At 41.1% G+C, this 17,654-nt stretch overlaps 1 protein-coding gene across 4 annotated transcripts in view; it reads left to right on the top strand.

The window, feature by feature from the left end:
• The window catches only part of CACNA1F (calcium voltage-gated channel subunit alpha1 F), a 1,137,291-nt gene that overhangs the window by 365,777 nt on the left and 753,860 nt on the right, over positions 1 to 17,654 (top strand). For all 4 annotated transcript variants that reach the window (XM_069645269.1, XM_069645268.1, XM_069645267.1 and 1 more), the window contains one exon: positions 10,304 to 10,388. In XM_069645269.1, coding sequence (XP_069501370.1) covers positions 10,304 to 10,388 — 85 coding nt within the window. The remainder of the gene's footprint in view (positions 1 to 10,303; positions 10,389 to 17,654) is intronic.

A 17,654-nucleotide genomic window follows, 5' to 3' on the forward strand; every position in this document is an offset into this window, starting at 1 on the left:
AGGCTAGTAGGCATGAGAGCTTTCTTCTCAGAGCGCTGTGTGTGTAAATCAAAATAATGCAGCATGAATAAATATTCTGCAAAGCAATAATTGTTTATATATTATTAGCTGTATCTATGGGCTAAACACCATGACTGGTGCTGAAGCGAAAATTATTTTAAATAGCTAATCAGGTGTTCCTAAACCTGCTACATAGTAAATATTTCAAGGACGAAATGCAGCAAATGCTGTTTCAAACAATCACATGTTTAAAAGCATCCAAATTACTAACCTATGGAAGATGAAACTTGCAGGCGTATGCCAAAAATCACAACCCCTACGGTCTGGCTTTTCTCGATCCCCCAATCCCTGCAACATGCAGACAAAGTGTCTCCTGCAAACAGCACAATCTGTTATAGTCTATTGCATATGCCTTAACGCATTGGCAAGTAAAGAAAATACATATATAACACAGCACTGGACGTTACAAACACGCCGTTGGTGCTTTCTTCTGCAAACAAAGTCACTGCGTGCTGTATCCAAGGTCCCAAGACGCCGACTGAACTTGGTCTCTACTTCTGTTAAAACAGTGACTTATAAGGCTATTTATGCCTTACCTTTCTCAGGAGAAAGGTGAGGCATAACAGCCTTATAAGTCACTGGTGACTTTGTAGAAGAGAGCACTGAAGGCGTGTAAACAGTCATGGTCTGTCACATCATTCCGTTCACGTAGCTCCTCACCTTCCACGTCGTCAAGGGAAGTCATAGTTTTGATTTAAAGACTAGAACGTTACTTTGAAGTTGTACTCTAAGAGCATATCAAGTACAAATACTCACACATTGGCCCACATAGTTTACAGCATCACAGAGCACTAAAAGATATGTTTACAGATGAACTAATAGCAAAAATATTTAGGGACAAAATGGAGCTCCATAGACACCCAAAGTGACTATTAGGCTCTCACATTTTTATCAATCCATACAATTACCAACCTTTCTCTTACGTCTACAGTCTACATGTGAAAGATAAGTGCATACATTTGATTACTAGAGGAGCTATCATGCATCACTAAAGAATTTAGAATTGGGAAATGATTCTCTAAAGCCTTTGACCAGCCACATAAATAAAAACCCATCAGAAAGTCTACCATTGCTAAATGGATGGCACAGGGTATTCACACACTGTTAAAAAATGTAATACCTAGTATATTTTTTAATGTATTTATTGTGTAATAGTTAACAGTAAACATTTCACAACGACAAAGCAAATAATGAATGCTATAAACATATAAAATTCAGTTAACATTTCTTTTAAATTCCTAAGAAAAAAAGGTCAAACAATTTCATAAAATTACCTGGTATGTGCTATATAACAGAACAATGTTCCGGCTCTCCAATTTAAAGTAGACACAAGAAATCTGAAAATGTCCTGGCAATAAATCCAAGATTCTTTGGATCATCCCGATAGTAGCTAATATCAAGGAGATCTTGTTACTTCTTAATAATACTAACCAAAATTCATTGGGTAGAATTTGTACGGGATTATGAGCAAATCTAGTAAACACAGTCAGTCTCATTTCCATCATCTTATCACATTCCCTAAATAGGGGTTTCCTTGTTTCTAAAATATCTTTATATTTACATAATCTGCAGCCTTTTTCTATAAGGGGAATTTTACAAATATGGCACAAAACTTTTCAGTGTGCCTAAGAAGTTCGTTCTGAAACGCAAGAATAAAATTCTGCAAGGAAATCCAATCAAAGATTTTGGCAGACAACCTACACAGGTGATATTTCTTGTACGTTTCTTATGCAGCAATCACCCCCGATTAGGGGGCGTACATGGCTGGTAATGGCCCGCAAGCCTGCGTGAGGGCCTCGGTGAGGGCTCAGAGCCATTTTTGGCCCTGTCCGCCCCCCCCAAAGGGCTTGATTGCTATTTGCAGCCAGAGGTCCGCCGAGGGTGCAAATAGTTGTATTATTGCGTACTGCGTTAGCCCCCATCACCTGTTAAAAACCCAAGATGGCCACCGCCATAGTAACTAGAAATGGGACAGAGTCCCTTTTCTATTTCTATTGTGGGCAGGACATAGCCAAAACCGGACCACAAAGCTCTGTTCCGGCAGGCAGGTAAGTGAGGAGGGGTGGGGTAAGGCGCTGGATGTCTTGGAATGGGTCGGTTGGTGAAGGGCGGGTTGGCAACAGGGAGAGGCACCCTGTTGCCTCCCCACAATCAATATGGTGAGTGTGTGTACTTGCTTGCATTTCCAGCCACCTAATTACTAAGTGCCTTTTTTTCGTTCGGTGCGAATAGTTCTTATAAATTCTGACACTAGTTGTGTTTGCACACCAACTCCACTCTAAACATTTGTTATCATCCCATTAGGATGATTTAATGAGGTATGTTAGTCACTACAGACCACCTCCAGTACATGATCACAATGTGTAACAAAATCGTTCAAGACCGTGGATGATTTAGCAAGTGCATTCCTTTGTAGACCACCATACAATGAGTTTTCAGAAGCCTTTAAAATATTACAATCAATCTTCAGATTCCTCCACAGAACTAAGGACTGGCTATCATGCATCACTAAAGAATTTAGGAAAGGAAAATGATTATTTATAGACTTTGACCAGCTACCTAAGTGAAATTCCATCAACAAGTCGAACATTGCTAAATGGATGGCAGTGTATTAACAAACTATTACAAAATATAATATACAATGTTTTGCCAAACCTATTGATCATTCTACAGATATAAATCATCATCTAGCTTTTCTCTGACATATTTCATTACAAGACATTTGCAAACCTGCATGGAATTTCAAAACGCATATTCACAAAACTGTTGTGCATAATTCAGATTACACTAAGTCAGAACTCTTTAATAGGACCAGTATATTTTAACAACATGTTTATTATCACAACTTCACTGTTTCCCTTCATTCCAAGAAGAATTATACTGCTGGAAAATCTAATAGTAGCATTGATGTGTGAGGTATTTTGGGATTTAGGTCAATTTATTTGGGTGTAGTGCCCCAATGCTCAACAACTACACATTTCATTTTGATAATGCAAAATGCTATTTCTGAACCCAATCACTAGATAGTGGGATAATAAATATCGTTTGAACGTATAGGAATAATCAAAAACTATTATTAGTTATTATTAGCGTCCATGGTAGATCAAAGGGCGATGCGTCTGTATAGAAGAATAATCATGTCGGACACGCTCCCCATCTTTAACATCATAAAGGATGAAATGGAAACAGGCAAATGTGAGGCTCTGAAAAAATGGCTAAAAGCTAGAAAGGATGATCTGGCAAAAATTGAATGTACTGAAAAAGAGCTGAAAGAAAATCCAGATCGAATTAAAAGAAAAACGGAAGAAACGGACTGGACAGGCGAAAAAACCACTGAATTACTGTGCCAAGTTCCCAGACAAGAACCTTAGAATCTGTATTATGAGAGCAAGACTCAACCTACTGCCAACCAGAGATCATAACAATCAGAGGAGCTTCAACCGACAAGCGATGCTGCCTTTGCAAAAAGGAATCTTCTATCGAAACATTGAAGCACCTTGTGATAGAGTGCGTAAAAATGAACGAAAACAGAAACATCTACCTCCCCTCGCTGGCGGAAAACCTCTGGATATTCCAAACGAACGATCTGTGGAACAGATTAATTTCTGGCGAGAACACAAGATGGACCACAGCTTTGGCCAAACTTATTGAACTTGCTTTTGATCAGATTAACCGTCTACAGCCCGACGGCTGCACTTTGCAGGACTCAGACCCAGGACAAAGAAATGAAGAATCAGGAATTTAAGCAAGCTTAAGTGGCTTGGCCAGCTTTGGGGAGGTTTCTGCAGTTTCTCAGAGAACAAGATCCTGAAGACGTGGAAGTTTTGACAAAACTTAGTTGTAACTGAGTAAAGTTCAAATAAATAAAAAAATTAAAAAACTATTATTGGATATATGTAATGTTCCTCTTACTGTTGGTGATCATGGTGATAATTTATTCAGCAGCAGTAATAATTCTGCTGGTGTTACTGGTGCTATTTTCATTCTTGGAGCTAATAATTTGTCTGGCGATGATGGTGATAATGTTGCTGGTAGTGATGTCAATACTGTTATTAGCAGCGATTCTGGTATTGTTATGTGCGTTGATCGCAATTTTATTTGTGGTGAGCACTCATATTGTTGGTGGTTATCATGACACTTATATCTGTGTTGATAAAAATTTAGATCGTAATGTTGGAATTGATGGTGATGTTGAAAGTGATGATGATAGGAGAGTGATGATGTTTAATACTTGTTTTTTTAACACTTTATTAATTTTACAAAATAACCAACAAATAACTAATACAAGCATTCATGCAATATCAGAGCTACAATTTCTTTCTGAACAATCAATGAATACACTAAAACAATTTAAGAATCCGATGATACACGCTTGTACTATAATAACTGTAATATGGCACAATCCCACCAACATACATTGTCCTTGGACATAATTCCCACAGAACACATCGAACGGTGACACAACATCGAAAAAAAAGAAAGAGGAAAAAAAGACATTTACACATACCCTCTCCCCAAACCAGAATTTCTCCACTAACCTAGTTCACACGCAAGTGATTAAATACCTACCCACCATAGAGGCTGTTAAAAGGTGATCAGAGTTCTAAGTAATCATCCTCTTTATTTAGTTTTTGAAACAAGACCTTCTAAAAATGAGATAACACTTGCACATCATTCACCCAACTCTCCACTTGTGTTTTTTTCCTTGTCTTCTACAATTTTGATATTTGTATTACAGCCGCTATTACCGCTTTGTCAATCCATTGACTATACTGCCTAACAATCTTACACCGTTCTCTTTTGGCTAGTAAAAGGACTTGCAAAGGCATCCTAGGAAATGTCATTGATAATACTATATCCATTTTGTCCAATACATCCCCCCAAAACTCCTTCGCCCTAGAATAATCCTACAACATAGGCATAGGAGTACCCCTCTCCTTATGTCAGAACTCTCTGTAAATTCCTAGCTGGAGTTCTGCTTCGGCAGTTGAACCCGTCATGTAGCCGACGAGTTCTTTCTGCCAATGTACCTCTCAGGGATGTAGAAGAAATCACCTGAGAAGTCTATTGACCCAAAGATGGATGGACGCTACAGGATCCCGCTGACCTGCAAAGGAAAGTCAAGGTTAATACCACAATGTATATTGAGAAAGCAATATTCAAGACAAGAGGTTTTGTACCTTATGCCCAGCAGGAGTTTCCCTGTAACTGGTTTAGAAATCCTGTTGTAATGCTAACTGACGTATCCTATGAAAAGGACAACACAATGATTTAGGAATGTGGGTTGTGTAAACAGTGACTATAACTGTAGCATAAACAGTGTTGTAAGTAAAGAAAACACTCTTACCAATGAACACAGTGTAGAGTTCCATAGAAAACGTAAACGTCCAGAAGTAGGTCAGTGATGAAAAGAAAAAGGCTTCTCCTAACACCCGCCGGCACGAGGACGCCTAACAGTGTTCCAGAAGGCAGTCCGAGTTCAAACGATGTGAAGAAATGCTCCTCCTAACACCCGCCAGCACGAGGACGCTTAACAGAGTTCCAGAAGGCAGTCCGAGTTCAAGCGATGTGAAGAAGTTCCAGTATCAGTGAGTTGAGAAGAATCAGCAGGTTACGATGTGAGCGGAGATTCCAAGGAAAAACGCAGGGGTCTGGGGGGGTGAAGCACTGAATTAAGGGGACAACAGGTTACTCATCCGAGGTCATGAATACAAGAATTTGTGGTCAGGTGGATTCTGGGTCGATAACAGTGCGGGCAGAAGGAAGTACAAAATTGGAAGACAATGCAGGTCAGAAACGTTCCAGTAGTCCTAACGGGGCTTTCTTGAATACCAGGCAGACCAGGAGCAAGACAATCGGACTACCATGAGATGTAGCCGGGTCGTAAATCAAGAGAGCAAATAGGTCACAAGGTTCAGTAAGGCTGTAGAAAACAAATTCAAAAGCAGTGAATTCAAACAGGCGGGGCATAAGTAGGAAAGATACTGAAATCACATGACACTGTGGGAACGGGCCTAACGTGAAAAACACGTGACCTAATGAACGTGGAAGGACCGCGTTTCCATGGCAACCCCCAACGCCGCCGAACAGAGACACAGCGGGTAGTTGTGGACTTGGGAATACGCAGGCAACGTTGATCAGATGCTTTATTGGGTAAACGGCTGACAGATGTAGAAAAAGAACCACCTGCCTGGAGATGTGTTTTCGACCCCACAGAATACCTGGCCTGCCGTAGTTTCCTGACATTTTACCACAACCCCAGCAAACAGCATTTTCAATCAAGCCCAAACCATGCATGTGCACTGTAGTCCAATACAGACGTCCCAAAACTCTCTTTGATGTGTAAGTCTCAAATTCAGATCTAACTTACTCCTAAAACCTACTCGTCTATCTGCCCCCATTCCTTATCCCAAATTGAATACTTGTTTTGACAACACAAATGGTGGTGGTAAACCATTGCACTGGTTTATGTTTATGACATTGATCATATGAGTCTTTTTGCTAATGCTATTGGTGGTAGCTGTGCTGGTCAGTGATTTTGGTCATTATAGAATCATGTCCACATGTTTACATGCTTTAGAACATAAGGCATGTAGCATTCACAGCAGGCAAATATCCTTGCCTGCTCAGGTACAGCCTTGTTTGTCCTCTGTACACAGCTCAAGACAATATGATCCACATTTGCAGAACTAGAGCTAAATGATATAGAATATGTTCCCTAATAAAGGAAAGGATATCTTAGTGGGGTGAGGTGAATTGTGAGCGCACTACAGTCCCACAGAAGACCCGCAAGCCAGCATTAGCATGCATTAATTATATTTCCCTTTAATATGAGGTCAGATTGCCTTGCTTTCATTGTCCCCGTTCCCTTATTGGTGAAGTAACTATATTCTGTGTTGTAGATCCCAGTGCCTGTTATTTCTTCTTTTTTTCTTGCCAAGGTGATTCATAGTTGTACATGTTTCTGTCGGTAGCCCCAGGGCCTGTATTCTTTCATTGGCTCCATTGTTTTGTTGTATATTCAATTGGGGGATTCCTAAGACCTTTTCCCGGTTAATAGCTTGCTTATCAATATTGGGTTTCAAATTGGTATGTTTTACTGTTGGAGATTCAGGAATGTTTTTTCTTTTATTAATCCCCCTGGTGAAGAGTTTCCATTCCCACTGGAGATATCCAAACCTCTTTCTTATTATTGGCAGCCTTTTTGTTGGAATCCCATTGCCATTTTTCTTTTCAAGATTCCCAGGACTTTTTTTGTATATTAATGGGTTCTTTGCTATTGAAGTGATACTTATTGATACATTTACTTAGGGGATCCTCAGCGATGTTTCCCTTAATTAGTTCAATGTTTGCAAAGGTGAGTCCCATTGGTGCATTTCCACAGTAAGTGCACAAGCCTGCTGATGTTATCGGTTTCCTAGATGTTGACAAGAGTTCCATTTGTTCTTTCCCACCGAAAAAAAGAGTCTCTGAATAACGTACGTGGGTGAATTCCCAACACATGAACACACATTTTAAAACATGGCTAAATTATACTTTATTACATGCTTGATTTTGGTCCCTTAGGATGAGACAAATGGAACCAAAATGGATACTTAATACTCCGTATTTCCAACTGAAACCATCAACTTCCCCACATTAGCCAATACATAAAATTTGAAAAATATATCTTTAGTGTGCATGTATGCCGATACATGCATGCAGTAAAAAATAAATCAAGTTAATTAACGAAGAACAGAAATAACCATGACGTAATTGTGTGAAAAAACAGTTCAAACAAAAGAGACAATTCAAACACAATATAAAACAAAACCATCTTTTTTTTATAAGATTTGCATTACATCTAGTATTTTGAACACTAGCTGATTAAAGCAATTAATTTTTAAAACCTTTAAAGAGACAAATTCTTGTGCAGGTCTCCATCTCAACTGAATTAACCTGGGCCTGGACTGGTGCCCGCTAACACTTTGACAGTGACGTGGAACCTAACTTTCCTCTAACGTTTCGGCAGCATGCTAGTGATTTAACTATTGCCTTCTTCAGGACCATTTGTTCTATATGAAGCCCTGCATGTAAACATAATAAACAAATGATATGTACCTCTAATTGATTATTATTGACGTTATACCAAATGATGTGAGTTGTAGTGGATGGATAGACTGACCTATATGTGCTACATTCTCTGTGACACGACCATCACAGAATTGTTCGGCTTTGGACTGGAAACTAAGGTGATAATGGTATAGAAACCAGAATCTGTGAAATATATCTACCTTAACTTGAAGGGCCAATGCTTATAAATTGCAATTTAACATGCCCAATAATTCAATAAGGCAGGGTGTGAGTCTTACTAGCGATCCCTTTGTTTATCGGAAGACACAGGAGGAGGCTAGCTTCCTGTTGTGGACTGGGCGTTCCCATAAAATACTCATGCATGGCTTTTATGATGAGGTGTGTGCTGAAGAAGCAGATACAGACATATTTTATTATTAGAGAAGGTACCTTATGTGCGTTGGCAACCAAGGTTGAGTCTCTGAATAGGACCCTTTTATTTGTCATGTTGAAATAATTCCAATTGGCATTATTTCTTTAGCTATCAATGCAATGTACATTTCCAGTTATTTTCCTGTTGTTATAGTGATTTCCATGGTACATTCCATCTGAAGATTCCCAGGCCTGTTTTCTGTTATTGGCTTCCTTATTGTCTAAGCTATCTTATTGGTGCATTCCCTATGAATATCCTGTTTCTCGTTATTGGTTACCCTGGGTTTGAAGCGATTCTCATTTTTCGACCCTTTGCAAATACTCAAGGTGGTTGGCAGTTGTTGGCTCTCCTGTTGCTGAAATAGTTCACATTTGTATCTTCCTTTTAGGAGTGTGCCAGGCCTGTTTCTTGTTTTTGGTTCCCTTGTGGAAGGGATTTACATTGGTACATTCAAGCTGGAGTTTTCACAGCATGTTCATATTATTTGCTCCCTTGTGTTTGAAGCAATCCATTGCTATATTCGCCCTGGGGATTTCCAAGCTTGTTCCTTGTCAGTGGTGATTGAAGTGGTGGTAATTCCTCCTTCCACTCTTGAGTTCCCAATCCTAGTTTCCTGTTATTGATTCCACTGATGTTGAAGTTATTCCCATTGGTACATTCTCTCTGGTAGGCTCCTCAATTGCTTCATGTCATTGGTCCCCTTGGTGTTGAAGTTCCCCCTGGTGTATTGCTACTGTATATCTCCTGGTATGTTTCCTGTTATTGGGGTGCTTGGGGTTAAATCATGTTTCCCATTAGTACTCTTGTTGGAGTGAACCATCTGTGTATCCATTCACTCATTTCCTTTTATGGGGTCCTGGCTAAAGTGTCTCCGATAGGTACATTCTCTCATTAGATCCACAGATCAGCATGTCTATGTTCTCTTGTTAGTTTCCCTCTTTTTTAGATCATCATTCCACCTGGAGATATTCAAACCTGTTTGTTATTGAAATGATTGGCAGTCATTCATTCTACCTGGATACTCTCATGCTGGTTTCCCATGATCATGGTGGCTGTTAACAGGCGTGAGGTTCTATTTTTGTTATGCTCTCTTGCAGTTATTCACATTGGTACATTCCCTCTGGGGCTCTCCAGACCTACTTCCATGTATTGCCTACCCTCTTGGTGAAGTTATTTCCAGCTTTTCCGGATATGTTCTGTGCAGTTTCTCATAGTGTTGAATCTGATTTTGATTTTATTGATTCATCCTCTATAAAATCCCCTGTCCCATGTACTGCAATTCATTTCCTTTTGTTTGAACGTGTTAGCATTGGTACATTCCCTTGTGTGGTCCAGGCCTCTTTCCTTTTATGGGGTACTTGTTGACGTGAGTGCTCTAGAGATCTCCTGGCCTGTTTTCTGTTATTGGGTTCTTTGTGTTCAAGTCAATTACCTTGGTACATGTCCTTTTTGCACAGTTATCCATGCTGCTTCATTTCCTGCTAAATATGCCGATATGGATCAGGGCCCTGTGGATATGCCACACCTTTTGCTTGTTGGTGGGGCCCACTGGTCCGATGTAGCTTTTTATTGGTTGACACAGGCGCACAAAATCCTCCCCATTCCTCTTTGATCTGAGCCCCTGCACCTATTGATGGAATGGGCTGGTAATTTCCGCTGAGGAGCCTTTGTCAGTTTCGTCATCTTCTCATCAGGCAGAGATTGTTGCAGTTTCTACTTTTTCTCATTATACCTGTTATGCTCTCTTGTCCTTTCCAGACAGCCTTCCTGCCAGTGAAACCACCTCAGTGAACACTGAGAATATCGGGGAGGAGGATCACTCCAACTGTTGCACGCTGTGTCTGTGAGTATGAGATCACTTCCTGTGTGCCCACCGCTGGAAACAAATGTTGCCATGCGCCACTGGGGTCACTTTCAGTATGTGTAGGACACAACAAAATTGCAACTCCCAAAACCCGGTCTTTGAAATAACTTCCTTTACATCTATGCACAAAAGCAAATGTCGCACGGCTTGTCTTTGAGGTTACCTATGCATGAAATGGTGGGACCTGGTGAAAGACCAACTGTGGCTGCATGGTCAATATGTGTTTTTGTAATGACTGGGGATTACGTCCATGGACATTTCTTGGTTCTGAGGTAATTTCCATGCATTCATGGAATGATTTGAGGATATAATACTTCTTGCTATGAAACGATTGGAGAAGAGGATGGTTTCTGCTCTATTCCTTGGGTCCATCAAGTACCTTTCTGTGCAGTTTGTAATTGAACAAGAGAGACCATGGGCATTGTGTCTATCAAGTGCCACAGTATCACCCTTATTTGCACTGCCTTATTTTGTGTGGGCCACGGCCATACGCTTCCGGCGGCCACAAAGGCACAACCCTGTACTGCACCCACTAGCCCCTCTAGCAAAAGAAAACCAGCATTGATAAATCAAGTAGGTTGGACTGATTTATATTGCATGCACACTGCACGGGTGCTGAAGGATAGGTGGCATGCTTGTTGGCATAAACTTTTATTGTCTTGTAAATCAAGAGAAAACTTTTGTTACCATAACTCTAAGAGGTGTTTCCCTGCCTCTTAATACTAAGGATTCATTCAGGATATCTGCGTAACTCAAAACGTCTACCGTCATGTGTCAAAAATCCTGCTTCTGTCCCTTACACTTGGAACTAAACTAAAGAGGTAGTGGATCTTCTCGGTCCAGATGAATGACTCACTTCTTCTGGACAATGGATCACAGTTCCAACTGTGGGCAGGACCTTGGCAGGAGGGATTGGCTTCTTTCCCCTGGTTTCAATCCCATCCCAAGTTACAAAGCAAAGTTCCAGGTTGAAAAGTCAATACGTAGCAAAGTTCTCAGTTCAGCTCAAAAGGATAAGGTTGCAGCTCCAACTCAAACATCATTCCTGTCTGCCCATCGTTTTCTTCACTGTTGGGTTTCTGAAGAATGCCTCCCTTCTCCGGGTATCTTGATCTCAGTACTTTCCCAGTGCTAGGGGAATGACTCCCTTCCCCTGGACTCTCTTTTCACTTCCCTTCCGCTGGCCTTCCTTGGAATTGTTCTCACACTGCTCACCACACTCTCTCTTATTCTGGCCTTTTTCAGGCTTCTTCTTGGGAATGCCTCCCTTCCCCTGGCACTTCTCATGCTTCTTGTCACAGTTCACTACTTTAAGGGGAATGTCTCCCTTCCCCTGGCCTTTCTCAGGCTTCTTGTCACAGTTCACTACTTTAAGGGGAATGTCTCCCTTCCCCTGGCCTTTCTCAGGCTTCTTGTTACAGTTCACAACTTCAGGGGGAATGTCTCCCTTCCCCTGGCCTTTCTCAGGCTTCCTTTTACAGTTCGCAACTTCAGGGGGAATGTCTCCCTTCCCTTGTACTTTTGTTAGGTTTCTTGTTACAGTTCACAACTGTAGGGGAAATGTCTCCCTTCACCTGGCCTTGCTCAGACTTCTTGTTACACTTCACAACTTTAAGGGCAATGTCTCCCTTCCCCTGGCCTTTCTCAGGCTTCTTGTTACAGTTCAAAACTTTAGGGGGAATGAATCCCGTCCCCTGGCACTTCTCATGCTTCTTGTTACAGTTCACAATTTTAGGGGGAATGTCTCCCTTCCCCTGGCCTTGCTCAGACTTATTGTTACAGTTCAGAACTTTAGGGGGAATGTCTCCCTCGCCCTGGCCTTTCTCAGACTTATTGTTACAGTTCACAACTTTAGGGGGAATGTCTCCCTTCCCCTGGCCTTTCTTAGGCTTCATATTACAACTCACAGAGCCAGTGGGAATCTCTCCCTTCCTCTGGCATTTCTCATGATCTCTCAGGGTATTTTCATTCTCCCCAAATGTTATCAACTTGGGTTACTTGCCTGCAAATATGGTTAGCCCTGAATTAATATTTCTCTTCCTGTTGTGAGGGCTAGCCTCATATGACACTGTTCGCATAACCCCAGGGAATATTTACTTCCTTCTGGCTTCCCTTTTCCCTGCATGTTCTTGTAGTATTTCTCCTTCTCCAAGTTCCACCAACTTGGTTTACTCTCCTGCCAAGTATGGTTGTTTTTTTGTGGTAGCTTTTTGCAGGGATGACTTTTCAGCAAATCTCTTTTGTTCTTTAGCATTTGGTTTTTCCCACAGGGACTAGGAAGATCTCTCCATTCTTCCTCCCGTGTTTGACCATAGCCCTCAGGGTTCCCCAGCACCTTCTCGGGCCCTCTATGCGTACATTGTTGCTTGGTCCGCAGGGTTCTTCTGGCGTCTCTGGTTTGCCTCGGCTTCCCTTTGGCTCTTGCAGTCGGTTCTTGTGCTGCAGCGACTTTACCACGTTGGTCTCTCCCCGGACGCCGGGTCTCCGGCAGATTGCTCAGTTCCCAGCTCCCCTGGAACACGACGTCGGGTTCTTCAACTCTGAGTTAAGTCTTTCTTTCTCCCTTCTTCTTACTGCGCCGAGTACCTGCCATACACGTCCTGGTCTGCAACGTCTCCCAGCAGCACGGCTCATCTCCCCTGCTCTAAGCTCCTCCAGGGCCGGACTGACTCTAGCTGTTGTCCTTTCTTGGTTTTTACCTGTTGATTTGCACTGGCTTTCTCTGAGGCACTACACTGCTCACTGTAGTTGTTTCCCACTTTGATCTTCAGGCCTCCGCACTCCTCCCTCGTCTTAGTATTACCATTGTGTTTTTCCACTGAATTCTTCTTCATCCCAGTCCTTGAGGCAATGTGAAATGGGTAGTCCCTATTCTTTCTCGCCTCAATACTTCCCAGGAAGGAAGTTGATCTCCTATTTTAGGAGCTTGCAGTTGAGCACTCTCCAGAAAAAGCAGAGCTCAAATTACTTTTCTGTTCTGTTTGCAATGATTTATGTACCACCTATTTGGTACCAAGATATGTGCAATTATAACATGAATGGTAACCTGGTTTTTTCTTTACATGTGTTGATGCACTGTTCTATGCACTGTTCGTTGTTGATTTAACTAAACCATGTCAAAAGAGAAGAGATTTTTTTTTAATGGTAAATAGAAAAACTATTTCCTTGTAAAAAAAAAATGGTTTCACTGGCCAATTAATAAACGTTATGTGAAGTCAAACGAGTAGAATGTTCTTCCAACTGCATGACAGTTTTTGGAGACACTGAAATTTCTATGTCAAGACAAATATCAGAAATTTAAAACATTTGCATGAATGAATGTGAATTTTGAGAAAATGTGTGGTAGGACGCCCCCCGCCCCTGTTTCAAGATCTCCTATCTTAGACGCATACATAGAAGTGTGGGCTGTTGAAGTGACGTGTGTATGAAAGGAGGATGAGGGAGGGTGTGATGGAGCATGGGAATACTGATTCTCCCTTGGATGATCATCGCTGTTCCCAGAGGGGGAGTCACTCGCCATGAGATCCTCCCACTGAGTGCCACCTCAAGGTTGACTATCGGGGAGCAGCCTCACTTCCCTGGCCTCATGGGAAGGGACTCCCACTCGGGGAGAAGTGACTACTTCCAAGGATTCGTCACACCACACTTAGAAAAACTACAATATGCATTAATGCACCCATGGGCAGTATACGGCCAGGCTCACATGCGTACCACACATAGGCAACACACACACACACCATATATAAAAGGCACACATGCCAAAACATGCAGGCACTCATACACCACACATACAGGTAAACACAGGTAATCACAATCATAAGAAAGGTATTCCAATATTGTGCCCTTCAGAGATGATAGCTCACTAACTATGCATGTTTACAAAGTAGGTCACCTCATTAGTCACTCGTGCAAATGGAAAATAATGTATAGACAAAAGCAAAACATGTCCACACTTAGAGAAAACAATTAGAAGGAACATTGGTAAAGAGCCCTAATAAGCATTGCTAAGAAAGTCTTGATGGATCTTGATCTCAGCTGTGCCTGTGTGGTGGTTAAAGCGATCTCCCACATGATGATTCAAAAGTGAGCTTAAATAGTAGAGTATTCAGTTGTTTCCTGAACTGGATATAGATTTCCAGGTCTGTGGGAAGGTTATTCCATAGAGAGGCTCCTATAGAATTCAACTGCCTGCCCCTCAACTGCTTGTTCCTTAAGCGGACCGGTTAGAGGGAGAATGAGTTAGCCAAACTTAGGGCACTGAAGAGTCAATGCTCAGTGATTTACAGTTACAAATACCTTGAGCAACCTCTACAAAAGGCAAGATGCATCGTGCACGTAGTTGTAAATGTATTCCGCTTATACCTAGGCAGCCAATGATTGGACTGGAGGGTAGGTGCTAGGCAGTCTCTGGTTTGCTCAGTCTTTCATTCTCTCATGTACCATCACCCTAAATACGTCATAAGTAAGGAAGAGTAAGGAATACTGGATGATGAATACTTGATGACCAATTCTGTACCGCTCACCAGCTATTCAGCGGCCCACAGTCAAAACAAAAAGCTGCAGTGAAGTTAGAAGAGATAATCAGATTCAGGTTTTTGCATGAGGTCAGACAGGGTTGAGGAGGGTCATGGCAGTAGCTGCATTCAAGGCAGTTACCTAAATCCCACAATGTGTCCTTAGGCTGCATTGGTGGAAGGCACTGCTGTATATTTCACATCGGGGCAATTACAACTCTGCCTGACCTTAACATAGACATAGGCGGGAGACAGATTACTTTCACTTGTCATAAGTCATTTCAGCGTAATGCCACATATAAATGTATGGTAACTCTATCTGACCAGAACATCCTCTACATTGAGAACTGTGGCTAAATTCCTGGCTTAATTTGTGGTGCACTGGAAGTCTGTGTAACCTTGGCAAGAATGCTGCACCATACTGGCGAAAAGTGGCCTTGTTGCGGGGAAAACTACACATAATGGTGAAAGGGGGAGTGGAACCTAGGAGATGAGAAAATAAACCCCATTTTTCAATGGGGATTGACAGAAAGGAGCGTGTAGACTCAAATGCACGGTCTGAAAGCCAAGAACAAAATGAATTGTGAATTGTCTCAAACACTGCATGTTAGGAAATTGACTTTTAAAACCCAAAAGAATACTGAGAGCGGCTATAAGCAAGAACATTGCAGACTCCAGACAAATATTAGAACACACCATGACACCTTGGAGTTCATTATGCAAAAATAAGTTTTCTTTGAAAATTCATCCATATAGACTGTCTTTGATATTGTTGAGTCTGACATAATAAGTAATGTGTGAAATTACGTCAAGTTTATAATTGTATGATAAATCCATCCATTACTATAAAAGTCCATGAGGTTGTAATTTCATGAAGTTCTGCAAACAGAAAGTGAACACTATAGCAACGTATCAAATAGAGATCATTCATTCACATTAATCACAAAAAGAAAAGAGAACAATTTCACATGAGAATTATATTCGTATTGGTCCCGAACAACAACAGATAATTATTGAACAGGAACACGCTTTAAACACATATAGAACTTGAAAACACATATTATAAATTGATTTATATTATTCTCTCAGTTACCTCTCTAAAATCGAAAGAATATTTTGCATGAGATGTATGTTTTAAATCGTCCATTGATCTACATTGCCCATTTTTACATCCTGGGAACCTTCCTTTCCCCGCCATATCAGGACCGAATGGCACTTGCAGGTTTTCTTCTATTGTATTAATCAAGAAAAGAAAAAAGAAATCAGTATTAACAATGATAAAGCTTTCTGTTTACTTTAATGCACAGTGTATATCTATTTTGTGTATATCTTGAGTAACTCAAGACAACACCCCCGCTTTGAATCGCTGTGGATTACAAAAAAGAAATACAAATTTAAGGTGTTAGGATGCTTTTTGGTGAGGAATCGATTCATAATTATTAGAAAAAAGGTGTGCAACTGCAACAACGTTTCCTGTCTGCTCAAGGTCAATTAGATGAGTGAGAGATGGTAAATATGAATTCGAGCATTCAAGTTCTCTCCTTTTGCAAGGAGTATTGCATTAAATAATGTAGCCATTTATTGTTTTAGTTTGTGGTAACAGAACTTAGAAAACAAAGAAAGGGATTTTTCTAAAATACACATAATATCCCTATAAGGTCACAATGTATTCCTTTCTAAGGAGTTCAATATATTTACTTTCATGGCTTCCACTGTCAAGAATCCGAGTGGGATCAAACATCGGCCAGATGCAAATGAGGTGTCTTGACACTTTTATGAGTAGGGTGTCTTAGAAGGGCAAAGCCAATCAACTCCCTTAGGACCAAGAATGTGGACAAAATAACGAAATCATTGTCAGGATAGCCATTCACCAGAATGTGGTTGTGATGGAAAGACTGCTGCTCTGCAGGAGTACAAGGATGAGTAGTAGCTTAACCACCTAACCAGCCCCCACACGGCCCCCACAAACCAACAATGATCTAAATCATAAAGGTAAACCAGTCACAGCTAAAAGATATACCTCCTTCACCTTTTGTTGTAACGTGGGCTGAGGGAAAGCTATACTCTTATAAGGGGTGTCAATGTGAGTAGCAAACCAAACAGCAATAGTACACTAGTTCCAAAATAAAATAATGGCCAATGGAGGTTCTATACAAATATATATGCTTTGATTAAACAAATCAATCAAACAACTAAATATTAAAAACACTATTGAAAATCCAACCCCTGTAAAAGATGCAGAACAGATATGTATAAGAACTTTGGATACTTTAGCATGATGGAAAAAGGCAAGAATTGCGAGAATGTCACTTTTAAAAGGATATGTCTTTTAGAAAAAGGAGCAAAAGTTTGGCTTAGCAGTTACTTTGGCCCCAAAAGTGGATCAACAGGGCCTCTCAACAGTACCTTGTTCTGGTTCTTCGGTGGTTGGACAGTGTCAAACCAGGCTTCTGTATAGGTCCTTGAAGGGCAAACCAGTTCAAGGGTTGCAGGCAGGGATTGGAAGATGCAAACAGAGTGCGAAGGCAGCACCACAGGCCTTGTGCCGAGTTGAAGGTCATTGAATGCGGTTTGAAGCTGTGCAAACAGGGGTCTTGTATTAATTCAAATACGTTTCAAATATGGGTTCAAAGCTGTACATGCAGAGGTTTTATGCCGCTTCGAATGTTGTTCGAAATGCCATTCTAAGCTGTGCAAACAGGGGTCCATTATCGGTTCGAATACGGTTCAA

The sequence above is a fragment of the Ambystoma mexicanum genome, chromosome 2p, assembly GCF_040938575.1.
Source record: "Ambystoma mexicanum isolate Mex_15411 chromosome 2p, UKY_AmexF1_1, whole genome shotgun sequence".
Classification (NCBI taxonomy): domain Eukaryota; kingdom Metazoa; phylum Chordata; class Amphibia; order Caudata; family Ambystomatidae; genus Ambystoma; species Ambystoma mexicanum.